This window comes from Elgaria multicarinata, chromosome 13 (assembly GCF_023053635.1).
Source record: "Elgaria multicarinata webbii isolate HBS135686 ecotype San Diego chromosome 13, rElgMul1.1.pri, whole genome shotgun sequence".
NCBI classification, from domain to species: Eukaryota; Metazoa; Chordata; class Lepidosauria; order Squamata; family Anguidae; genus Elgaria; species Elgaria multicarinata.
The window spans coordinates 35,325,460-35,349,855 of NC_086183.1; the positions used below are offsets into that span (position 1 = coordinate 35,325,460).

The 24,396-nt window shown below is 55.4% G+C and overlaps 2 protein-coding genes across 3 annotated transcripts; both read right to left on the reverse strand.

The window, feature by feature from the left end:
* Window positions 1–583: 583 nt before the first annotated feature.
* PLD3 (phospholipase D family member 3) lies at window positions 584–15,644 on the reverse strand. 2 transcript variants are annotated; one of them, XM_063140163.1, is made up of 12 exons: window positions 15,577–15,644; window positions 9,542–9,617; window positions 8,517–8,582; window positions 7,931–8,085; window positions 7,292–7,475; window positions 5,699–5,819; window positions 4,710–4,837; window positions 3,903–4,103; window positions 3,244–3,383; window positions 2,199–2,364; window positions 1,322–1,421; window positions 584–872 (listed from the first exon to the last, which is right to left on the reverse strand). In XM_063140163.1, the coding sequence occupies exons 2-12, from the start codon at window positions 9,566–9,568 to the stop codon at window positions 673–675; spliced, it is 1,488 nt and encodes a 495-aa protein (XP_062996233.1). In that variant the 5' UTR covers window positions 9,569–9,617; window positions 15,577–15,644; the 3' UTR covers window positions 584–672. The 2 variants fall into 2 exon arrangements, with proteins under 2 accessions (XP_062996233.1, XP_062996232.1); XM_063140162.1 differs by lacking the exon at window positions 15,577–15,644 and adding an exon at window positions 15,439–15,466 and having other exon boundaries at window positions 585–872.
* Window positions 15,645–18,040: 2,396 nt separating this feature from the next.
* On the reverse strand, window positions 18,041–22,620 carry HIPK4 (homeodomain interacting protein kinase 4). Its single transcript, XM_063139791.1, has 2 exons — window positions 20,968–22,620; window positions 18,041–18,226 (listed from the first exon to the last, which is right to left on the reverse strand). Exons 1-2 carry the CDS (start codon window positions 22,618–22,620, stop codon window positions 18,041–18,043), a joined length of 1,839 nt encoding a protein of 612 aa, XP_062995861.1.
* Window positions 22,621–24,396: the final 1,776 nt, after the last annotated feature.

The window sequence follows — 24,396 nt, forward strand, 5'->3', positions numbered from 1 at the left end:
TCCCTTTGGGCGGCCACTGTGGCAGTGGAGGGGGGGGGGGGGCTTGGGCCGGCTGGGGCACGGCTGTTATTACGACTACATTTCTATACCGCCTTTCTGGAACCAACCAAAGCAGTTTACAAAAATCCAGAAACCAAACTTCGTAAATAAAAAAGGTACGAAAAACCTTTAAAACCATAACAGTTTTCAAAGCCAGGCTGAAAAGATGTGTCTTGAATTGGAAGAGAGCAGGGCACAGGCGTAATTCCAGAAGGAGCGTGTTGCAGAGCTTGGGAGCACCACAGAGAAAGCCCTTCTGCATGTGCCCAACAAGTGGGTCTCTGTAAGTGGGGGCGGGGATCTTACGGGGCTGTTTTAGAATATGGAGAAGCTTCTCTCAAAGACTCCTTAGAATCACACGCGCCTCAGCGATTCTTCATTCACAGCCATCACAATACTACACACAGTTCAATGGAAAACTATCCTTTAATTGCCAAAAGATCTGTAGTGAAAACACAGAGTACAAATGCTGGGGGAGGGCTGGGACCCGCAGCACCCCACCTATAAACAGCAGCTGCCACCCCCAAGGCCCAAAAGAGCCAGGGCGGGGGCGGGGGCAATCCCTGGGCAGGCACACCGGCTGTGTCCAACTTGGCAGGAGCTCAGCAGGACGATGGGACAAGCGGAAATTGTCTAATGAGCCCCACAGAGATCTTGCCACTGGCCCAGCAAGCTCAATTCCTGGCTGTATCTTGAGTTCCAGTCCCGGTCGAAGATAGCCTGCAGCTGCTCCCGAACTGTAGGCTGCTCCTCGGCCTCTGTGTAGCTCTGATTCACAACCAGGGCAGATCCGGCAGTGTGGAGGAAGTAGTCCCCAGACCAGTTGGATGTTCCTGTTGGAAAGGGGAGAGCCAGACAGCTTAGGGGGGTGCAGGCCAGCAAGGCTTCCTGGCGAGAGGCTCCAGCCAGCCCGCCAGTCACACCTGGATCCAGATTTTGCACCCCTGAGATCTGGCCCAAAGTCCCGAAAGATCCAGCACCACCCAGCTCTGCGCCCTGGCCCACCTGGGTTGGGGCGCTGCCCACGTTCACACCAAGCTCAGGGCCAAGTTTGGAAGGAGCCATGGCCAGAGACCTTAGGGCCTTGCTGAGCTCCTCTCCTGCCACACAGACACACGGCCCACGGCCCAGTCCTCCCTTACAGCAGCCTCGGCCCTTTCTCAGGCGGCTGCTGCTGCTTGTCACGCTGCTGCCACTTCTGGCCTGGAGGCGCCCCGCAGATCTTTGTCTACCTGGGCAGCTCTTTGGCTGAATGAGCCCCCCCACACACACACACACTCACCGATGTAAGCCACTTTGTCCGTCACCATGAACTTGCTGTGGTTGACTCTGGCGTAGGGGATCTTGGCCTGCGTCTCGTTCGCTGGAACCACAAACAGCCTCTGGCAGAGGGAAGCGATGGACCGGGGGGGGGGGGGCGGGGAAGAAAGAGGGTGCGCCCGGTGAGAAAAGGCCGGGGGAGCTGGGAGTGTTCAGCCTGCGGAGAGGGATTGGGGCTGCGGGGGGGGGGGGGGAGGGACTTGCCGCCAGTTTAAGCCCACAAGAGAGACTTATTGTGGTGCCGCCAGATGTGCTGGCCTGCAACTCCCATTATCCCCAGCCAGCCAATGGCCACAATCACTGGGGGATGATAGGAGTTGCAGTCCAACGCATCTGGAAGGCACCAGATTGGGCAAAGTTGTGCAGGGGGAGCAGAGAACCCCCACCTGCTGCGGAGAGGACTGAGCAGGGCTCGGCCACTTGCCCGCCCCCCCCCCCCGGCACTCCAGGTGCTTTGGCCTCCAGCCTCCACTAGCCCTAGCCAGTGAGGCCAAGGGTGAGGGAACATGGGACTTGTAAGCCAAAACAGCGGAGGGCCACCAGTTGCCCACCCTCGACTTAAGGAAAAAGGCGGGTGAAGCTTCTGCCCTTGGGAAGGGTGCTTCGTCTCTGCCGAGGAGCAGATGTGGACAGTCCTGCAGCCAAGATGCTGCAATTCTTGTGCTGGGGGGGGGGCAGGGCCAGGCGGCCCCACGGGCCTCTTGCATCCTTGCAGACGGGGCCTGTGCTGGTCTGGTGCACATGTGAGCAGCTGGCCCTCTTCCCTCAAGAGAGGCCGCCGGAAGAGATGGAGCCCCACGGAGCCCCGCCCCCCACCTCCAGCCCCAGGAGGCCCTCACCACGTCCACGCTGTAGTGAGTCCGGTTGTCCTTCAAGGCAGCCAGAGACCGCAGGAACGGGAACATGGGGGCCTTGGAGTGCCTCCAGCAGCCGACCAGGAGCCGGACACGGACCTGTCTCTCGTAGGCCGCTTCCCGCAAGTGGTTATCGATCATGGGCCAGAACCTGAGCGGGCAGAGAAGAATGCAGAGTTGCACCATGTGCGCTCAGCCCTGGCATGGTGCGCCGTGGGCCCCACCCCCTTGGATGAGAGGGGCACAAGCTGAACTGGGGCAGGAACAGCCCGCCTGTGGGCGTGGGCACTTGGCTTCTTCTAGCCACCCAAGTCTATTATTCCCACCCAATGTTTTAAGCAAGTCCTTCTGGTAATCAGGTTTATCACTGCGTACTTCACCCCCTATGCACCCAAAAAGGATCTGATTTGGAGCATTCAGGGTCCCTGTTAGCACTGGCAAAGTCCCATCCCAAGCTCTCTATTTCGGCTGCTGAAATCCCTTTTCCCGTGGGAGCTGGCCCCCCAGAGAGGCTTCCACTGCACGCGGAGGCTCCCTGATTAGCTATCAGCACTAATAGCAGTCAACAGCTCTTAGCCATCCAGCAGAACTCGCTGGACACTGGAAGCACAGCTGTGAAACAGGCCTTGGAGACAAACACCCAAGGCCGGCTTTGCACCCTGCTTGTGAGCATGCTGGGGGAATGCAACAGCCCCCTCTTGGAAACACAGCACTGGGGAGGCAGCAGTTCTCACGGGCAGGATCTACACTACTGCTTTAAAGCACTTTATAACAGTTTTGACAACTTTTCGGGCCCAGGACACACTCCATATACCAATTTCAAAACTGTTATAAAGCACTTTAAAGCAGTAGAGTTGATCCAGCCATGGTCTTACTTTGCTGCTTGTAGGAAAGGGGATGCTGATGGGAAAGGTTATCAGAAGGCTGAACGTGCAACGCATGCATGCACACATGCACACACACACACACAGATGAGAAATTGGGAGTCCAGCCCAGCACTACACCCTTCCTTCCAGAAGCTCCTCGTTACCTCTGGGGGTGCGAGAACTCCATGGTGGGCAAGTAACTCATCACAGCAATGTAGACAAACTCCTGGGCCTCATCGATGATGCTCAGCAGGGACTGGAGGTCCTCAGTACGCCCAGTGGCGCAAAGGGCTGGCGGAGCACTCTGGATGCAGCACAGACCCAAGAAAGGAGACCCCCCAGCTTGTCAGGCAACGGCTGGCCAATTGTTTTAGCAGAATTAGGTTGGGTTGGTTGGACAAAGTTTTCAGGGCAGAAAGCATCTTGAAGAGTGAGCTCTTTGCTCATCCTTTCCCATCCAGCCCCACCTCAAAACCCCAGGAGTGCCTTGTCCCTGGGTGGAGCAGGTCCCAGAGAAACAGAGAGTTGGGGCCAAAATGAAGATGTCTACAGTTGCTACTTTCGTTCTAGCGACAAACCAGGAAGCGCCCCACGACCAGCGGTCCCGCTTAACACATGTCCGGTGCTGCTTAAAGGTCTCCATTCCTGGACCACAACCGCCCCCGACGATCTTCCCATCCTGGCCAATTGAGGGGGGGATGACTGAAATGCTTCGAGAGGGTGGCAAACTATTCTTGTTATGGGCAAATCCAGCATATTAACATTGGATCACCACGAACTCCGCAAGGGAGGGCCTGCCTGCACGGCACATGCACCAACTCACCGAGAAGTACACGCGTGCATCGGTACCGTTCAGCATCAGCTCCAGGGGTGTCTCCTTGTTATAGGGGGTGGAGTAGTTGGCCGGCCAGGGCGACGGGATGGTGGCGTTGGGCAGCCCCAGGGCCCAATACGCCTCGAACATCTTCCCCAGGTCCCGAGCCAAGCAGCTGCAGTTGTACACAGCCACGCCCAGCTCCTTCACCTGCCATCAGAGAAGGTGGGGGGAGGGGGCGTCACAGCAGGCGGCTTCCATCACGGCAGAACAGGCTGAGGCCCTTTGGCCATTCCCCGCACAATGAAGCCGCCGTGCGCAACTCAAGAGGTGCACCCAGGATCCCAGCAATGCCCAACGAGAGGCCGCAACGGCAACAGATGGGGACACCCCAGCCTTCTTCTCACAAGATCTCAGGGTGGCTCATAAGAGCATAAAAACCTAGCACTGTGTCACAAAACACAACCAGGCTCATCGCAGCAAAGAAGATACAGAAAGATACTAGAAGCAGCAGCAACGGTTTGAAAACGCCTGGGTGGTTTTGCCTGGGCCTCCTGGAAGAGGGGGCCATGCTGAAGAGCCCCCACCCCGTGCCATATGCCTCACCCCCACTAAGGGAGATGCCTGGTGAAGGCCTCCGGCTCAGGGTCTGAAAGATGGACACATCCAGGGTGGCTGCTTCCACAGGGCCCTTAAAGACAATGCCATGGCTGCCCCCACCCCCCAGGAACCCCCCTTCTTTAGGCCAGGGCATGGGTTGGGCTTCCCCCAGGACTGGCACTGGGCATCACGGGCCCCTCCAGAAGCTTGCCTCACCTGGGTGAGGGCGCGCCAGTCCATGTTGGCACTCCCGAGGTAGATGTGCGTCTGGTCCACGATCCAGAATTTGGTGTGCAGCACCCCCGTGGTGAGCTTGGGCAGGTTGACTTTGCGGATCTGTGCACCTGGGTGAGGTGGCAAGCAGACGGCTTTCGAGCTGAGCACAGGTTCCCCACAGGCTGCCCATTGATCGACTCCCAGCCCCCTGCCCACCCGCTCTCCCTCCCCGCCCCAGAGGCTCAGTACGGCTGTCCGGGACACTCCCTTTGCATCAGCCCTTCCCAGCCTACCCCACCCCCACCCCCACCCCCAAATGTGCTGGAGGGCAACTCCCAACAGTCCCAGCCAGCATGGAGGGCACCAGGCTGGGGACGCCTCCAAATCCCACCTTCTCCTGAAGGCTTGGTCCGAGCCCTGTGCTCTCTGGCCCTGCTGCAACTCGGCCTGGAAGAAGTCTAAGTGGCTTGAGTCAAGGAACCGCCGCGTCCCCCTTCCTTCTTCCCAGCTGGTCCTCTGCGACCGCTGGGGCCTCCCCTTCTCCCATTTCCCCTCTGCTGAATTTTAGACTGCAAGCGCCTCAGGGCAGGGACCTACTCTCACGTGTCCTGAAGAGCACCAGGCGCACTGATGGTGCTAAATAAATAGCAATGAAGAACTTCTTGCCTCTGTTCTGAACCTCCAAGCCTTCTGCTTCATGGGGTGGCCCCACTGGGTCCCAGTGTTATGAGAGGGGGGGTGGGAATGACTCCCGGCCCACTTTCTCTGCACCAGGCATAAGTGGGGACACCTCTATCACGTCCCCCACCTACGCTCCGTTTGCTCTCAGATAAACAGCCCCAAATGGCGCCACCTTCCCTCACAACCCTCGGCCATTTGGGCCACCCTTTGCTGCACCTTCTCCCGCTCTACAAGGCCCTTTCTGAGAGGAAGCCTGGGCCGTCTTCCAGAGGCCAGGCCCTGCCCCGGAGGGCTCTTCGCCCACTCACCGCTCTCCTCCAGCGCCTGGAGGTCGTTGCTGGGGATCCGGGAGGAGGGTGGGTTGACCGCAATCCGCAGGGTGACCCCTCGGCTCGGCACTTTCAGCAGCTCGGCTAGGACTTCTTCCCCCTGGTTGAAGAGCAAGGATCCAGTGGGTGGCCGAGAATGGCCGCGTGAGGTGGAAGAGGTGCCTCCTCCACACACCACGTCCACGGAAGGCCCTGCACGCCGAGGCAATGCTTTTCCGGACTTGCCCCCACGGCACGCCCTTTGGAACGAGCCCTTTGGGCTTGGGAGACCAGGGCCTTGAATGTGTGGGCTGCCCACCAAAAGGGTGACTGAACCCTTCAGAACCACGCCCCCCCCCCCGGCCCACTCAGGACCAAACGCACTTTGTTCACAACCGCCGGGAGGCCTCAGCCATCACTGCCAGCCAAAACTGGGCATCATGGCCCGGGGTACATTGGCTGGCACTTAGGTTTGGGGGCGTGTGTGGTTCAAATGGTTGTGTGAAGCAGGTCGTTCTCTACCGGGCAAGCAAAAGGCCTTCCCCGCCAGCCCCTCTGTCACGCCGCGCCTTAGTCGCGTTCGATTGTAGCCGCATCACCCAGAGGGCTGGAGCGTGTGGGAAGTCCTGCAATTTATGGCTTGTCACATGAAGAGTGTGAAAACATTGCACGGTAGCAGCTATGCTGCTTTTAAATGTTATCAAAAGCTTCGGCTGCTCAAACCCGCATGACTAAAAACCGAATTATGGGATGTTCCACTTCCCTGAAAGGGAGCTCTGATGAACTCAGGGCCCAATGAGGGCTCCCTGCCCAAGTGATGACACGCTTGCTGGCAACAGCCTTCGGCCGACGGTCCCCGGCACTTCCCACGGGCAGCTGAACAAAGGGTCCAGCGCAGCGCAGCACAGCCGGCCCCTTTCTCAAACGCTGCAGTTTTAATTTTGCTTTAATCCATTGAGAATTATTTGTAGGTCCCCTTTAAGGGTGGAGCCCTCTCAGGTTCATTCCAGTTTTGCTGGCTCATGAGCAGAAGTTCCAGTAAGATAAACAGCTCACCGAGATTATCAGATCCTTTTAAAAGACACCAAATTCCCACAAGGAGAAATTCTTAGCACACCTTGCTGGGGCAGCAGGGCAGAGCACCCCCCCGCCTCAGAACAGCCACACAGGTAGCTGCTGCCCGTGACCGCGTCAGGCCACGGGTGCCCCAAGCTGGGCATCGCCTCCTCCAAGGGGCTGTGGGTTTCCAGTGGTGCAGGCGGAGCAGGCCCGATTCATTACTGAGTGTTATGTGGAATTATCTCCTGCGTGTGCTCTACCCACTGAGCTCTTTGCCCCTTGGAATTTGCCATGGGGTCACCATCCTAGTTGTAGAAAGATGAGGAGCTGCCTCATGCCGGGATAGATCCCTCCTCTGCCTCACGTACTGCTGTTTGCAAGGCCATCAGGCAGGGACCTCTCCCACCCCGGCTGGGGGACGCAGGCAGGGAGTGAGCGAGCCGGGGGCCTTCTGTGTGCAACGCAAGCGCGCTGCCACGGAGCCACGCCCCACCCACCCCCGGGAGGAGCGCTGAGCTCTGCTTGCCCACTCACCTGGCTGGCTGAAGGGTCTTGGGTGTGGGTGTCCTCATTTCTCAGGCTCCAATAGAACGACGCAATGTCCACGGTGCTTCTCGCATCCCCCAGAAGCCTCAGCCAGGCCTCAAAAGTGGAGGGGCTGACAGTGCTGTTGTCATCGTACGTCAGCCCCTCGGGAATGCTCTCCAGCAGCACGCTCCTGAGGAGAGAAACGGCTGCTTTGGCACATGCGGGGGCGTGGGGCTGACATCCTCCTCGGTCTTCAGGAGCGGAAGGCCTCTGGAGGAGTCGCACGGCTCTCTGGCCCGCCAGCTCGGCGGTGTGGAGCACTCCACCACTTGGACTTGCAGGCAGCGCCAGGCATCAGTGAGGCTGGAGCCGCCTCCACCCCACAGCGGAACCTCAGACATGCTCCCTTGGATGGAAATCTCACGGAGTTCAGTGGTGCGTCTGCAGCCTCAGAGGAGAAATCGCTTCGGAATGCTGCTTCAGCTGGTCTCTAAAGTGACCATGGTGGAGACATTTGTATAGAGCCAACAGCAAACTGGGCTGCTGCTGCTGCTGCTGCTGGTGGACAAAAAGATCCCACTCCCGAGGGCAGGCCCAGCCATGCCTGGAACCCCCAGGGGACCGAGCAGAAGGCAGGGCGCTCACCTGCATGGGTCGCTGCACGTGTCGCCCAGCTTTGGAGCAGCTGCCACGTTCTCCACAGAAGCCTCATTGCTCAAGGGCAGGATGAGCATGTGCGCTAGCAGTGCTGCCGCCAGCATTGTGGACAAGATGGCCATCACCAAGATGCAGCGGACATCCTGAGGGAGGGAGGGAGGGAAGGGGAGATGGAGATGAGCCCGCTTGTTACCCAGGACTTAGACCCACCTTAGCAGGGCAGAATCATGGAGCTGTACAGCTATGGAGGCCCATCAGAGCCCCAGGGCCAAGCCCCTCCACTGAGTCCCAGGATGCTGGGACAGTCATCCTTGCGCTCACGGCTCTGAACATCCAGTGGAACATTTTCTGCTAGGGAGGTGGGATACACTGAGAAGTCACACATTTCCAGATACCTCTTTTCAGCCTTTTTTAAAAAATGGTTCCTTCAAGCTTGGGAACCCCAGTTAAAAATGGAATACAAATAACATTTTAAAAAAGCAAGAAAGAGAAGTACAAGAAGGCCACCAGTGGAGCCACGTGGACAGAGATGTGACAGTCAAAGGACAGAAGAGCTTCAAAGGTAGGAACCAACCTTGGGCGTGGCCGGGCGTGGCTGCTCCACCAGTGGCAGCTCTGTGGGGATGTGCAGGCTCTTCAGCTAGAAGGAAGGAGAAGAGAAATGGGAGAACCTGGAAGCCCAGTTGGCAGGAAACACTGCACCAGCAAGCCTTTCCTCAGCCACTCCTCATGTGTGGACGTGGCTGGGAATTCCACAATACTTCCGGGTCAGAGATGGTCAACGTCCCAAGGGAACCCAAGGCAGAACACCCAAGTGTCACACACACACACACACACACACACACACACACACGCACGAATGAGCATGGGGCCCAATCCACTGGGACATGCTGCTGCACAAGTGAAAGAAGGCCGTGCAAGAATGCCACCAGTCCTCCCCGTGGGTCGTGTTCCATGTTCATTGTGCCCCAGAGTGCAGGACATGGAATAACGGGCTCAAGTTAAAGGAAGCCAGGTTCCAGCTGGACATCAGGAAAAACTTCCTGACTGTTAGAGCAGTACGACAATGGAACCAGTTACCTAGGGAGGTTGTGGGCTCTCCCACCCTGGAGGCCTTCAAGAGGCAGCTGGACTACCATCTGTCAGGGATGCTTTAGGGTGGATTCCTGCATTGAGCAGGGGGTTGGACTCGATGGCCTTGTAGGCCCCTCCCAACTCTGCTATTCTATGATTCTATGATTAGTGGGGGGGGGGGCACTTGGCCTTTCTGCCTAGGGCACTGCTATGTTGAAGGCCAGGGGTGGTGACACTCAAGCCCACATGCCCATCTGGCCCTCCAGAGTCTGCCAGACGGCCCTTTCGCCTTTTGTTCGAGGGTTTCCTATTAGAATGTAAGCCTATGCGGCAGGGTTTTGCTATTTTATTGTTTTACTCTGTACAGCACCATGTATACTGATGGTGCTAAATAAATAAATAAATAAATAAATAATAATAATAATAATAATTCTGCATGGTTCGGCTGGTGCATTTCGTGCTCCAAAAACCCACCTGCAAGCCAGACCTTTGAGCACATCTGAATTATCCAACTTTTTTTTTTACCTGCTGGTACGTTACGTGAGGCTTCATTTGTTCCAGGGGGTTGAGCCCTAATGGGTAGGAAGAACCTCCAGAGAACCTGCGAAGGACACTGTGGTGTTACACCCCACAAGTCAGTTCCCAAATGTATGTCTGCAATTTGTAAGTCTGTGGTGAGTTTAGAATGTTGGCCTGAGTGGGCGGAGCTAGAATGTCTGGGGAGGGGGAGGAGTCATATATAAGGGAAGGACGGAGGGGATTTGGGGGAGACTTTTGAGGTCCTCTTAGAGTCTGTAGTGCTCTCTGTGTTTAGAGTACTTACTTCTGAGAAATTTGAGGTTCAGTGTAGAGAGTGATGTCTTTGGAGTGTGGTGTGCACATAGTTGACGTATATTAATCAATATAGATAATAAAGAAAGCTCAAGAGTGATTGTGTGAGGGAAAGGAAAGCGCGTATGTGGATGAGTGAAAGGATTGGATGAAAGGTTTCAAAAAAGGTTTTTAAATGTTTTATTTGAAACAAAGCTTGTGAACTTTTAAAAATAAATTTTAATTATTTTGTTTTTAACTACCACAAAAATCCCACGTGTCTGTTTGGCATTTATCATCTGAAGTTTACACATTTAGCACCCACTCTGACAATAATTCACCTCAGCACATATAACTCACAGTGTTTTATTTTATATATTGAAATCCTTCTCCATTTAGCCCCTTTCTCCACATAGTTTGGAGGAAGGTGGTTTTTATCCCTCGCCTCAGGCGTATCAAGCGGTGGTGCTTGGCTGGAGCAGGGAGTAGCCGCGGCCAGGCTTGGTGTTCAGAGCCTGTGTCGTGGCAGACACAAGAAGAATGAGGTATTGCTGAGAACAGGTATCCCTAACGTGGAGCCCACAAAACTTTCTTAATGAATACATATGAAATGAATACAGCGTTCTAGCAACTACACAGAGGCTTCAACAAAAGCAGACCAAGTATCCAAATAAGTATCCGTTGGAGGGTGGCGTCCACGTGCCGCTAAAATATTGAATGCATTTTAAGAATCCCAATCTGTTGCATTATGGGGGGTGGGCACCCTCACCCTCCCAATGTCACAATATCAGTCTTTTTGCTCTCAAAAGGGCTTGGAGAATCCATTCATGCTGGCCATTTGTTAATTTCCATGACGCAGGCGAATAACACATTTTGTTCCAGTACAAAATTTATCTGTGTAGTAACTTCCTTCCCAATTGTGTGTTCTTCTCCTGGAAGATTCTCTCCTCATTTCCCCCCCCCCCCAGCCACCTGAGACAATGAAAATGGGGTGGGCGGGGGGGTGTCGACCTTCATGGCCAGCTCTAAGCCCAGGCAACAGCTTTGGTATGTTAGGTCCGTCTGCCCCTCTGCAAAAGGCACACAACCTAGAGCGAGGGAGGAGAGAGAGAAGGGCTTCCATGGAACCTTCTTCCCTAAGGGCCTTCAGGAGAACGTCTGGTCCCCGTCCTTCATGGGTGCTGCAGTCCAGGCCGTGTGTACATGAGTGTGCTTGGACCAGGTTTAGACCTGCTCCATGCTAAGGTGTCCTCTGCTCCCCCCCCACACACACACACACCTGCGCTTGCCAGCAGGGGGCTCAGCAAATATCTGGGCATCAGATCCGTCATCTGTACAGATGGAGCCATGACCTGCTGGCGAGGGTTGCGGGGAAGCAGATGAGACAGATGAGAGACGGAAACACTCTTGCAAACTAACCAGCATTCCAAGGATAAGTGAAGTCTTTCATTAGCAGCACAAAAGGAGGTCAAGCACAGTCCAACGCTCACACTCAGTTTCTTTTCCTGCAGCAAGGCAATGGCTACATGACTTGTACTCATCAAGCCCTCCAAGATGAGACTGATCTCAGTTCCAAAGAAACACTTGCTCCAAGTAAAATGTAAGAGTTATGCTGCAGTAATTTTATGGCAGGACAAAGGAAGGCTAGATCGAGGCCTCTGCAATAAGAACCCCGGAATGCAGCGGAAGGCCAGGGACACAAGGGGTCAACACAACGCTCCCTCGTCTGAGGAGGCTCAAGGGCTCAGCCCCGGGTGGGGGGTGGGGGGAGCAACGGCAGAGAGCCAGCGACTACAGGGAAGCAGGCGCTCGGTCCGGCAGAGTCATGAAAACATCCAGCCCCCACCGCCTGCACATCCCAAGCCAGCTGTTCAATGCAACGGGTGGAACTTCCTCCTTCCCTGGCTCACGCGTGTTCAATTAAGACAGTGAGTCACACGGATCCTTCACGTGCCCGAGGCCTCTTCCCCCGCCACTGCTGCCCTCCCCTTGCTTTTGGGGTCCCTTCCTGATTCCCATTGGCAGACTAACCAGCCGGCTTTCTGATTCCCGGCTTACCCAAGCTGGGCAGAGGAGGTGGCAGAGCTCCCCGCCCACGCAGACAACACCGAGAAGCAGGGGGGCCTTCCCAACGCCCAACGGCCCCCTCCTTCACTCTCCCCACATTGTTTTGGTTTCCATCTTTTCATTTCCCTCTTTTGGGATCCTTTCCCCTTTCACTTGTGTCCCACTTTGCATTTTCTAAATGGCACACATTAAAAACAAGACCTCTGCTTTATTTCCCCAAATTCCTGGGGTGGGTTTTGCATGCCAAATGCTTCCTAGTTCACCAGTTCATGCTTGCTTCTACCCCGGCTTCCCTAAAAGGCAAAGCACAGGGACCCTCCTTTTAAAAGTGAGGGGATCCTGAGTGGGTGGGGTGGGGAGCAGGGAGCAGGGTGGGAAGCAACTGGGGGCAATCTGCCCCCACAAAACAAGCCCCCTCCACCTCAGCTCCTGTATGAACCCTTGACTCTGGCTCCAGCCTGCTGCACTGCTCACCCTTGTCAGGGGCTGTATCAAGACCCCCGACATCACGACTGCCCCAGGCTCCGGAAGCCCCTCGGGCGCCCCCCACCTGGTCCCACAGCCTGCCTGCGACATCTCCACTCAGCCCTCGAATACACGAAGTAACGCTGTAGAAGGAGGGGGGCTACGTTTGGGCACAGCGCCCCCCCTTCCCCTCTCCAACGAGCCCTGCTGCTACCCACCCATCTGGGGCTGTGGGCATTTCAGGCAGGCCTAGAATAGTCTTGCTGTGTACATTTCAGGCTTGGATGTGATTGTGCTCATGGAAAGACAGGGCCCGGGGGTTGGGGTTACGGTACAGAATTTTATTAAAGGGAGACAAATGAATAACCACCATTAATTCATAAGTAGAACACGGCTGTCCTAAAATCAATCTCCAGAGCGATATGAAAGGGCAGTTTACAGGCTGGACCTTCAGCATCCCCTCCAGAGAGTGCAAAAGGGTTCCAGCAGCGCTTGGGACATCCGAGGCAACGCATTCCTCCCCGGGCTCAGACTATGGCACCAGCCCCTAAAAACCCCCAATTCTGGCTCCTAAACATCTTTCCCTCCCCCGCCCCTCCTGGTTGCTCACCCAGAAGTAGGAAGATGAGAGGATGTTTCCCGTACGTGAGTCACTTCTGTGCCACACAAACCTGTTTCCTTACAAGGCACTCCCCAAGAGAGAGTCTGGGGTGCCCCGGAGGACAATCCTCTTGCTTTGCAACCACCACCACCCCGCCCCCACAACCCCTTCCCTTGCCCAAACCACGGCCAGCCAAATATCCTGCCCAGGCTGTTTACAGAAGGGGAGGAGGGAAAACATTTCCCCAAATTGGTGCAGAGAATCAGCCGGAAGTGGACACTGAGAGACCAGCTGGCAACCGGACACCAACTCAACTGGTTGTGATGGGCAGAAACTGCACAGGCAGCACAGCCAGCAGAAACTGGTTGGGTGAAAGCAGCCAGCTGAGCTCGGATTTGGGCTTCCTGCCCTGTGCTTTAAGCCCCAAGAGGCCACAGTCCCAGGAACCCAGGAGTCCTGACTCCCAGCACCCACCTCTGCTCTGGCCTCCAGCTCCATCTAAGCCAGGAACGGAAACCCAGGAGTCCTGGTGCGCCCCCCACCCCCTGCATTTGACTGGATAGATCAGAGAGCGGCAAGCCCCGCCCTTCCCAAGCCCGCCCCCGCCCCCAGGCTCAATGGCCATGCAGGAGCGGGCACGGCCAGAGAGCTCCCTCCCCTCGGACCCCAGCTCGCTCATGGCCCCAGGGCCGGTGCTACCATAGAAGCCACTCAGGCGGCCGCCTAGAGCGCCAAGCTAAGAGGGGCGCCGGGCACAGCGCAGCACTCACGCGTGTTGGCTGTGAGCCGGCCCGGCCCAAGGATTCATCTGGGCCTGGGCGGGTGAGATGGCGCCCCGCACCCACCCAGTTGAAGCGAAGGCAGGGACACTGGGGTGGGGCGGCTCCATGTTCGGACTTCTGGAACGCGCCCGGAAGAGAGAGAGAGAGAGAGAATGTATGGGTGAATGAGGTGCATGGGGTCTTTGAGTGAATGCATGTGTTCATGCGTGTGTTTGTTTGGAGTGAGTGATGCTGAGTGTGTGTGTGTGTGCGCGCGCGTGTGAGTTGGGGGGATGATTTGGAGGTGATATTCCTATTAAATAATGCATTTTAGACCCATAGACAATCCTTTCCAATTTGTTTGCTCTAATTGGCATGACGTATTTCTTGCACTTTAAAATAAATTTAGTAGTTTCAAGTTTTGTGCTTCTTATTTTTCCCAGGAAACGTATGTTCTTAAAAATCAAAGTTGGAAGATGGTGTTTTCAGAAATTGAAGAAATAGTGGGAATGAAAATAGAACAAACACCAAAAATAGCATTGCTGTCACTATTTGAAGATATAAAGTGTGGAAAAGGAACTATAGAGCTGATATCGAGTTTGTTGGTTGCAGCACGATTGATGATAGCTAGGAACTGGAAGATTCAAGGGGAATATTCTATTGAAGAATGGTACAAAGAAGTATGGGACATAGCCATTAATGATAAACTGACATGTAATATTAAGTGGAGAAAAGGCGTAACTAAAATAAATGAGTTCGAAGGAATCTGGAAACAGTTCCTAGTGTTTGTGTTTACTAAGGGAAGTGGGAAACCACCAGCAGAAGAAATGATTAGATTTTGGACTCAAGAATGATCCCGAGGTGGGGGGTGCACATTTATGTTAAGAATGAAGATGTTGTAGTGTGATAAGGCATATGTAATAATTTTTGATATTTGTACTCAACAATTATTCAATATGTATGCAGCAGATATTTGATGTATTTTTTTTCTTATTGTGTTAGTTTCAGTTATATTTTGGAAATGTTTATCTATGTTTATATAGTGTTGAAAATGAATAAAAATTATTATAAAAAAAAAAAAAAATCAAAGTTGGCATTTTGGGTGTGTGTGTTTGAAAGTAGCTCACCTTGCCTAGGGCGCCCCCGGGAATCCCGCTGGCCTCAGCCTCGGGGCCCCTCTCCTTCACTGAAGGCAGAGCCGAGGAGTCTGGGGCTGCAGCCCACCCCCAGCCTGCCCGATCCCAGAGCGGAGAGACTCCACGGCTTTCTTGGGCACTTGCAAATTTGAGGGTGGTACGTGGGGGGGGGGCGTACAATTAGGACCCTCTGCAGGACCGGAAGCGCAGGTGAACAGGGGCGGAGCTGCTGGGGGTCGCAGTGCGGGGAGGGGAGTCTGGAGAGACCGGCCCAGCTTCCCTTCGGCTCCGTGGGGATGGAAAGAGGCTCGGCGGTCCTGCCTGTCGCCCCCCAGCAGCGTCGCCGTGCTATGCACACGAGGGACTGGCAATCCCTGCACAGCCAGTCAGAGAAGAGCTCGGGGCGGCGCACAGGTGAGCGATTCTTCCAAGGTTTAAAGCAGAGGCCGGGGCGGGGGGCGACATAGGGGGTCCCAGCCCAGGACGGCTCTTTGGCCCGCGCGGCCCACCCACCCACCACCCAAGGCGCTGACCCGCTTCCAGGCACGCGCGCCGCCTAACCCGGGCCGGACCCCATTTCACCTAGACGAGAGCGCGCTGAAAGACGCCAGGGGGGTGGGGGCAGACGTGTCCCGACGCGGCTCCGGGGTCACCCCCACCCCCCGGCCAGCGCTCCGCCAGGCGGGCAGGAGGAGTCCCGGCGACCCGCTCCCGGCTTACCTTGGACGGAGAGCAGCGACGGCGGCGCCTGGACCGAGCGGCGTCTTCCTCCAGAGGGGGAGGGGGAGGGCGCTCCGCCACAGAGAGCGGCCGGGGCGGGGCTTCTCCGCGGGACAGGAGGGGCAGAGGCGCGCGCTACGGATCCACGCAGCTCCAGCAGCGGGAAGCCGGAGACGCCGGCTTTGGCGTGGCTGGGGCGGGCAGGCCGACGGCCGGCGTACCTCTTACCATGTGCAGAGTCCCGTCTCTCCTTCCGCACCCCAGGATTTCCACAAAAGGGCACGAAGAAAGGGCTCAGCCCGTGCAGGCGGAGGGTGCCCAACAGCCGACGATGGCACGGATGGGGGTTGGACTCGATGGCCTTAGAGGCCCCTTCCAACTCTAGTATTCTATGATTCTATGACGCGGGCGGAGTACCTCCTTATTGCCACCGCAGACCAGCCGCTTTCCCCCTGCTGGGGCTTCATTTTAACCACAGGCCCCGTCCGCCGACCCCAAGCCCCGCCTCTGGGCGGAGAGAAAGTTTGCCGTGGGTTCGTGCCCACCTTTTCTCACGGGGGACGGCGGGAGGGATTCCTGCCCATGAAGCTGATGCGCGCGCTTCTCTCCTGGACTTGATTTACTGGGGGAGGTCTGAAGAGTGCCCCCCTTCCCAACGGATTCGTTCTCCCCGCTGGCTATGCGAATGGTTCCTTCCGATTAGGAGGTGGCCGGCAGAGACAATGGGAGCCGCCAATGCTCGGAACGAACCATTATAGCCAGGGAAGGGGGGAGCAATGAAAGCCTGAGAGAGAAATGGGAGAATCGAGATGACTTCTTCGTCGGGGCTTAAGGGATAAGCTGGGAAAGGCTCTTAATTGTGTCCCGGAAAGAAAAGTCAGGAATCCCTGCTTCCCCCCCTCCCCCAAGCTACCTGCCACGGGAGGGGGGAACAGCTGGAGGAGCCCCTTCCAGGACCCCCGCGACCCACTTCGAAAACCAGGAGCCCAAAGCGGCCGTCTGGACCGTCCCTTGTCCGGCACTGCGCAGTGCAAATCCCCCTCCAAACCTTTTGTGGGTGGGAAAGAAGGGTCTGCGCTGCAGCTGGGGCTTCCGGAGCATCCGTCCAGGGCAGCTCCTAGCTTGGGACTTCCTCCGTTGTGCCGAAGGGAGACCCGTCCCTGCAGGCAGCACCTAGAGAGGCGGGAGGGGAGGGGGCACCCTTGGGTGTTCAGCACCCAGGCCAAGAGGCAAGCCAGACACACCCAGGGCGACCAAACCCCAGGTGCTTTCTTTGTGTGCAGACAGACCAAATTTTGAGGGTTAAGCTAAAAAAGAAGATGGAATCAAACAATGCAGATCAGATCTTCTAAACCTCTCGATTGTTCAGCCAACACACAAGTTAACAGATAAATATGCGCCACCCCCATACAACATAATACCTACAGCTCGCCCTGACTCCCACTCTTGCAGAGTGGGCGGTCCCCGTCCCAGGCCACCAGGCATGACACGAAGGGCACAAAATAAGTGTGTATCCTGAACACACACAAATGACAAAAACTCTCTCTTTGCAAGCTTCCTGGATTCGCGCTCCTAGAAGACTTGAACGCTGCCCAAGCGAGCAGCTGTTTTCAAGTTTTCCAGATGGAGTCCTGCTCAGCCTTCTCTGCAGAAGTCCTCAGGGGCCTGGCAAGTGAGGGTCTGGCTGGCCACTGTCCAGAGCTGAGGCCAACGCTGGCCCTTCTTTGGAGGAGATCTGCCTCCAGCGCCTCTCAGTGTCGCATCCAGGGGCCCAGTGACCTCTGCCACTTTCCATTCCTGACTATTCTTCTTCTTAATCATTTATTTTGTGTGCACGTGCGCTCGCACGCACACGTACACATACACCCATAGAGTCAGGGTGGCCGACGTCCATGCCTTTAAGGCGCATGCAGATGAATAGCTGGCCACTGGGTCTGCCCTTTAGGAGCCTAAATACATGGCGGGAGCCCCCCCCCCCACTCAGCCATTGGCAGCAGCCTAATCCCCAAGCTGCTGTATTCGATGACTGGCGTGGGGCACACGTGCCCAGGTGGGGCATGGACAGGAAGCCTGCACAACCGTGCCGTGGAAGCCTCCTGCAGCTGGCAGTGCGCTTCTTAGCGCTGCAGCAGAGAGACGACCTTGGCCGCCACCTGCCCCGGTGGAGGAGAGACGGCGTGCGCTTCTCCTGCACAGGGCCGGTGGGCAGCCTTTGGCTCTTGGTGAAAGGGACCCTTGCGGCTCTGCACTCCCCCTCCTTCCCGCCTGGTGCCTTTGCACCGCCCTCAGGGCTCTGTACAGCTCAGTCATAGCAAGATGGCTTTTATTAAGCAAGCAGCTTTTGGCAGAGAGGAGGAACACTCTATATATTTAATGGCTACAAAGGTATCTGTCCGAGTGGGGCCCCCTGGCCGGGCTGGACTCTCTGCTGCGCTTGCCCTCTTCCGGGGCGAGGGCCCGTGGGTCATTGGTGGCTGGCGATGTGTTGCAGGTAGGGCTGCAGCTGGTGGCAGTTCCGGGGAGCATGCAGCGCACTCTGGAGGTGGCCCCGTTCCATGCCGTGCTCCACCAGCCAGGCATCATTGGGCAGCCAGGTGTTGGGCCCGGGCAGTGGCGCAGCTGGCTCAAACATCTCGGTCTGCGCTCTCTGCTGGAGAGAAAGGAAGAGCGTGTTACGGGCCCCACAGCCTTTCCCCTCCCCATGGCCCCATAGCCTTCGCCAGGGGCTGGCCACTTGTGGCCCTCCCGATGTTTTGGCCTACACCTCTCATTGGCCCTTGCCATTGACTAGGCCAGCTGCGGCTAATGGAGGTATAGAGCAAAACACCTGGAGGGGCACACCTGGTCTCCTCGTGCACAGGGCCGGCCCCAGAGGACCTTTCCATGGGCGCCAATGAAGCTGCAGTGTGCAATTGGAGGCCCTTTTCCCTGCTGAATATGTTGGTGTCAGTTATGAACTCAACCACCGCTATCTGTCCCCATCTTCACACCGCCTCTGACTCACTCATAACGCTGGTCCGAGTCCGTTCCTTTGTGGGATCTCCCACTCTTTATGCCTCTCCTTGTTTCTGAACTTCTGACAAGCTGCTATTCTCCAAGGCCAGGCTCTTTTCTTCCTCCGCCCCCAGACTGTGGAAGGGCCTGCCGGAGGAGATTCGTCAACTTAACACTCTCTTTGAGTTTGAGACAGCTCTAAAGGCTAGTCTCTTCCGGTAGGCCTACCCAGATGAATTTTAAACCTAAGAATGTCAAGATGCCCTGATTTGCTCTCTTAATATTGTATCGGTTTTATATGCTCTTTTAATCAGTTGTATGCGTTTGATTTATATTGTATTGTTGTACTTCATGTTGTTCCCCACCTCGATCCAAGGGGAGAGGCAGGTAAGAAATCGTCGTCGTCATCATCCTCTTAGTGCTGCTGAAGGCCGGCCGTACCATGGACGAGCATGAAGCAATGGCCTCAGGTGGCAGCTTAGTCCCTGTGCTGCAATTCCCATGTGTTGCTATGAAAAGGGGGGGAAGGGAAGCAAGGGAAGTGGGTGTGGGATGCCTGTGAAGGCCACTAGTGCTTTTGCTCCGGCAGGGGAAATCATCCATAGCCGGGAGTCTGACACCAAGGTCCTTTTGTCAACAGACCGGCCTCTAAAAATGCAGGTCTTCTGTCGGTGCTCTTCCCTTGTGAGTTGATGCCATTAAATGGTAGCAGCTCACCACGGCCCTGCGCCACCCCCAAACGCACTCCTCCTCCACTCAGTACTTTTCTCTGCGTGAAGCTTCGCCACAGTTGCGCGGGCAGCAGATGATCACAATGTGCGATCAGGTGGTTGCAATGCCCTCTACGTGGGGCTGCCCTGGGGCTTGGTCCGGAAGCGGTGCCTGGCCCAGACCGCAGTGGCGAGGCGGCTAGTAACTGGGGCCACTTTCCGACAGCGAGCTACACCTTAGAGAAAAGAACTGCCCTGGCTGCCCATAAGCAGCTGTTGATAGCCCTGCATAAATCTGAATAATAAAATCAACAAAATAAATCTCAAATATTCTAGTCTTGAACATGCTTCCTGCTACTCTTCTGGCGTCTGTTTTTACCATCTACTTTCTCTCTCTGTCCAGGAATGTTTGGGCCTCGATGCCATACTATCTGGAAGCCAACAACGGTCTGGAGGGGAGTAGTGGAGGAGTCCGAAAAGGCCCAGAAAGGTAACGGGAGATGCTTCCTTCAACAGCAAGGAGCCAAAATGGCCAAGAAATAAATATGTGCAGGGCAATGATCGGTATCAGAAAGAGATAGAAAAAATAGTGGAAGCCAAGCAGGAGGCACGAAAGATGGGACTCAGTACATCTGCTGAGGTGTGTTTTTTCTCCAAAGCAGATGCTACTTGGTGGAGAAGGCGCAAAGCCATGGCTGAAGACGGCCTCGGCCTCATGGGCAAAAGGGGTCGTTCATCATGCAGCCTAGAACTCTCTTGCCATCTACGCTTTTCTGGGAGGGGGAGGGGGAGGGGGAAGGGGAGGAAAGAGCAGACGACTCTCTTTCAGGCAGTCCTTGGGCCATATGAGTTAGTCAGTTGCTAACTCATATGGCGCCATATGAGCGCCAACGTTGTGTTCTTTTCTACACCATTGCTCCTGGAAGCCTTCCCTTGATGACCAGATGCGGTTCACTTTGCATCTTGCTTCTTTTAAATATATATATATATATATTAATGTGTTTTTATTCTGTTTTTATTTTATTCTATCTTGTACGCCGCTCCAAAATTTTGAATGGGGAGTGGTATATAAATATGGTAAATAAACAAATAAGTGTCTGGGTGCTGTTTATTTCTTTTATTGTGTTTTTAATTTTTTGGTTTTATGTTATGTTTTAATTAAGATTTGGTTTATAATCTGTATTTGATTGTTGGCCGCCTTGAGCAACGTTTTTTAGTGGAAAGGCAAGATCTAAACGAACCAGTAATAAACTCCCAAAGTGACGCTATTGGTGGACCTTCCCTTGCAGGGTCTTCTTCTCTGGGTGGTTGCAGGGTCCTGGCATCTCTGCTCGGGCCCCTGCATCCGTCCGCTTAGGCTCCATTTATGTCACCATGGCAACGTAGCACCGGCTACTGCCAATACTCTGATTTAACCAAATGATTAATTGTGTGCCAGGATCACAGCACACCACCTCCTGGCTCAGGCTGGGTTAGAAAGCTCCCAAAGAGGTGGTTACACAATTTCAACGCAGGCCTGAGGTGCCTTCTTGGGATTTTCAAGAGACCCATCCCAGATCCCTTGCCTGAAAAGTGTTGACTCAGCACTTCCACATAAAAAGGTTTGCTCGAGGTTCCTCCTCACCGGTGAGCTGCCCCACAGCCCTTCTGCCTTCCCCAGAGGCATTCCACAAAGAGCGCCCGTTACCTGAGTGGAGGGTGAAAGCACCAGGCCCTTGGGGTAGCTGAGATCCTCCCTCCCGTTGGACTCTGGCAGGGAGGCGGTGCTGCTCTTGCTCTCCTTCTCCCACTTCGGCATGTCTTTGGGCGAGTATTGCCCCAGCAGGATCAGGTTTTCAAAGGTGGGGTCCGTCTTGGCGTGGTGAGAGGCCTTGCGGTGCTTGGGGCTGCCGTGTCGGTTCCTGTAGTAGGCTGGGATGGGCTCTTGCTGGGCCTGGTCATCTCTCAGCTGGAGGGTGGGGTGGGCAGGCTTGCCCTGGCCAGAGATGGCCTCTGCGGGGCCAGGGAGGGGCTCGTAAGGCCCTCCTGTGCTGGGCCCTTCGCCCCACACTTTCAGGGGCACCTCCCGGCTGGCCTCGGCAATGCTGAGGTCGTCCATTTGGCTGGTGGTCCTTTGGATGCCGTGGGAGCCCTCCTCCTTGTAGGGCTCTTGTGCCGAGTAGAAGCGCTCCTCGTCCAGGGCGCTGCTGTACAGCTGCATTTGTTCGTCCTCGGTGGCCTTGCCGTGGTTGGGCAGCGACTCGTGGAGGCTCCTCAGGCAGAACTGGTAGTACTGGGTGAGGTCGTAGTTCTGCTTGAGTGGCTGCGTGGAGATGTAGGGGTGCTTCAGGGCCGCGCCGGGGGCGATGCGCTCATGGGAGTCCCAGGTCAGCATCCTCTTGATGAGCTCCACCATGCTCCGGAGGTCAAAGTATTCGGCCAAGGCCTCGGTATCCGGGTAGATCATCTTGTGGATATTCACGGTCTCCATCTGGTCCAGGGACTTCAGCACATACTTCCTCCTCTCCACGGACTTCACCTTGGTATCTGCCAGGTACTCCGCCGGGGTTTTCAACTGCCAAGAATTGGCCATCTCTGGGTGGGGGCTCCGTTTGAAGAAGAGGTGGGCCTTCCTGGCTGCATTGAGAAGGGTGGGCCGGGGCATCCTTTGGGTCTCACAGATGTACCGGATCTGGTCGTACTCGTTGTTCCCCGGGTACAGGGGCCAGCCCAGGTGCAGCTCTGCCATCACACAGCCCAGGGACCACACGTCCACCTTCTCACAGAAGGGCAGTCCGAGCAGTATCTCCGGTGCCCGGTAGAATCGGGACTGGATGTATGGCTCCTTGACGTAACGCACCTCGTTGAAGATGCTGGCTGAGCCGAAGTCAATCACCTTGATGCGGAACGGAAACCTCACCTGATCAACCAGCATGATGTTCTCCGGTTTCAGGTCTGCGTGGATGATAGAAAGCTCTTTCAGCTTGGCCAGGGCTCTCAGCACCTGCGTGGTCACCGTCCGGATGTGCCGGACTGGCAGAGGGGAGAAGTTGTGCTCTTTCTGGAAGTCAAAGAGGTTTTGCTCCAACAGCTCAAAGACCAGGTAGAACTTGAGCTCATCGTGGAAGAACTCGTGGAATTGGACGATGTGCGACTCCTCCGAGTCCACCTCCGACATGGTCTGGAGCAGCTTCAGCTCGTTCTTGATGATTCGGCTGCGGTAGGAGTCATACTTCAGGATTTTTATGGCTACCATCTCCCCCGTGCTCCGTTTCCAGCTTTTCACCACTTCCCCAAATGTGCCCTTCCCCAGGATCTCAAAAACGTCATAGAAGTCTGAATCTGACTCGATTGTGACCATCATTCTGTGCTTGCCCAAGCTCAGAAACACGGGTGCAAAGTGGCTTCTGACAAAGAGAGGTTGAGCCGCCTTGGAGCCAAGAGAACCCCCAGCCCCTCTCTGGAACAAGAAGTGATGCAACAGTCAGCTCGGTTCCAAAGTTGCCACGTTCAGAAGGTTCTGTTATGGAGGCAGCTGGCCTGCTCCGCTTTGGCATCACCGAGAGCCCTTCCCCTGACAGGGAATTATTTTCTGATCATGTGAAAGTGGGTCAAAGCACCAGCAAGGGGACCCCCCACACACACACCATCTCCTCCAAATGATAACTCTTTGCTATAGCACCAGAATTGGGGTCCCACATGCTTACTTTTTAAATGGATGCATTTTAAGAGGGAGCCAGGGATGGGGATGAAGACCTCTTGTCAGGGGTGAAGGTGGACCCCCATGCGGGAAGTTCTTCCTTTATTGCTCCCCCCACCCTTGAAGTTTAGAACGTATTTTGAGTGGATGAAAACTAAAGCGTCTCTAGCATTGATCAAGAAAATGCTGGTCATCGGTACGGTATATTCAGTGGGGCAAACTGGCCTCTTGAAGGAGGCTGTAGGCCCAGGCAGCATCTGCCGTTGCCATCTGCTTTTGCTCTGCTTGACCTCTTTTGAGTCAAAGGGGGGAAAGGGGCTCGGGGACACTGCAGACGAAAGCTTGGGTTTTGCCTGTACGAAGGGAAGCCTTGGAGAGAAGGGGAGAGAGAGATCTCTCCGCACCAACCCCAATTTTATCACACGGGATGATTTTATATGCTTTTTCAAAGTTGTCAAGGTGAACACAAGCACACTGTTGCCCTTGTGGACTTCTCATTGGGGCACTGTGGGGACAGGAAGCTGGACTTGATGGGCTTTTGGTCTAATCCAGCATCAGGGCTCCTCTTATGGTGGTAAAAATGAAGATGGTAGCCATTGAATTGGGTGCTATGGAAAAGTGAATCCAAGGCCAACATGAGGTCCTCACTCTCTCCAAAGGTCTCTCACACTCATGGCACTGACACAAAGTCCTCCAGAGGCCCAGCAAACACTACGCCAGAGGCACTGGGGGCGGAATACACTGGCCAGGCGGTTCAAGCAAGGCACACGCCCCAGCCGGGAGAGGGCTGAATCTCTCGGTAGCCCAGTCTGGCCGCCTTAGAATCATAGAATAGCAGAGTTGGAAGGGGCCTACAAGGCCATAGAGTCCAACCTCCTGCTCAATGCAGGAATCCACCCTAAAGCATCCCTGACAGATGGTTGTCTTCCATCAGTACAGATGTGGGGCTCCAGCTCTTGTCCCTCACAAAGATGCACCTATTGACGGTGCACTGGGATCCGGTGGCCTCTCTCCCTGAGCATCCTGTCTCCAGCAGTGGCCAGCATCAGATCCATGTGCAGGGATGTAAAAGGCCTTGCGTGCACGCACAGACACACATGGATGGAGTTTCTCCTGCTTATTCAATTGCTTGGTTCTGCTGCTTCCACCAGCAGGCTGTGACAAGAAGAGACCGTGTTCGGCCCCCAAAGTGCACAGTGCAGCCCCGGGCATATCTTGAAGAGCAAGTGGCATCATGTGGACACCATCTTCTTCCTTAGGAAGAAAGGTCTTTATGTTGGAGCTTAAAAAAATAAATGCCCTGCTTTGGAAATGATGCCCAAAGGGATGTGAAAGTGGTTTATAAATGTCTGAATCTCCAGAGACACCCCTGTTTGCAACCATCAGACCCAGCAGCTCTCTGACTACTTTGTAAATACCAGCCGGTTGAAGGGCTGC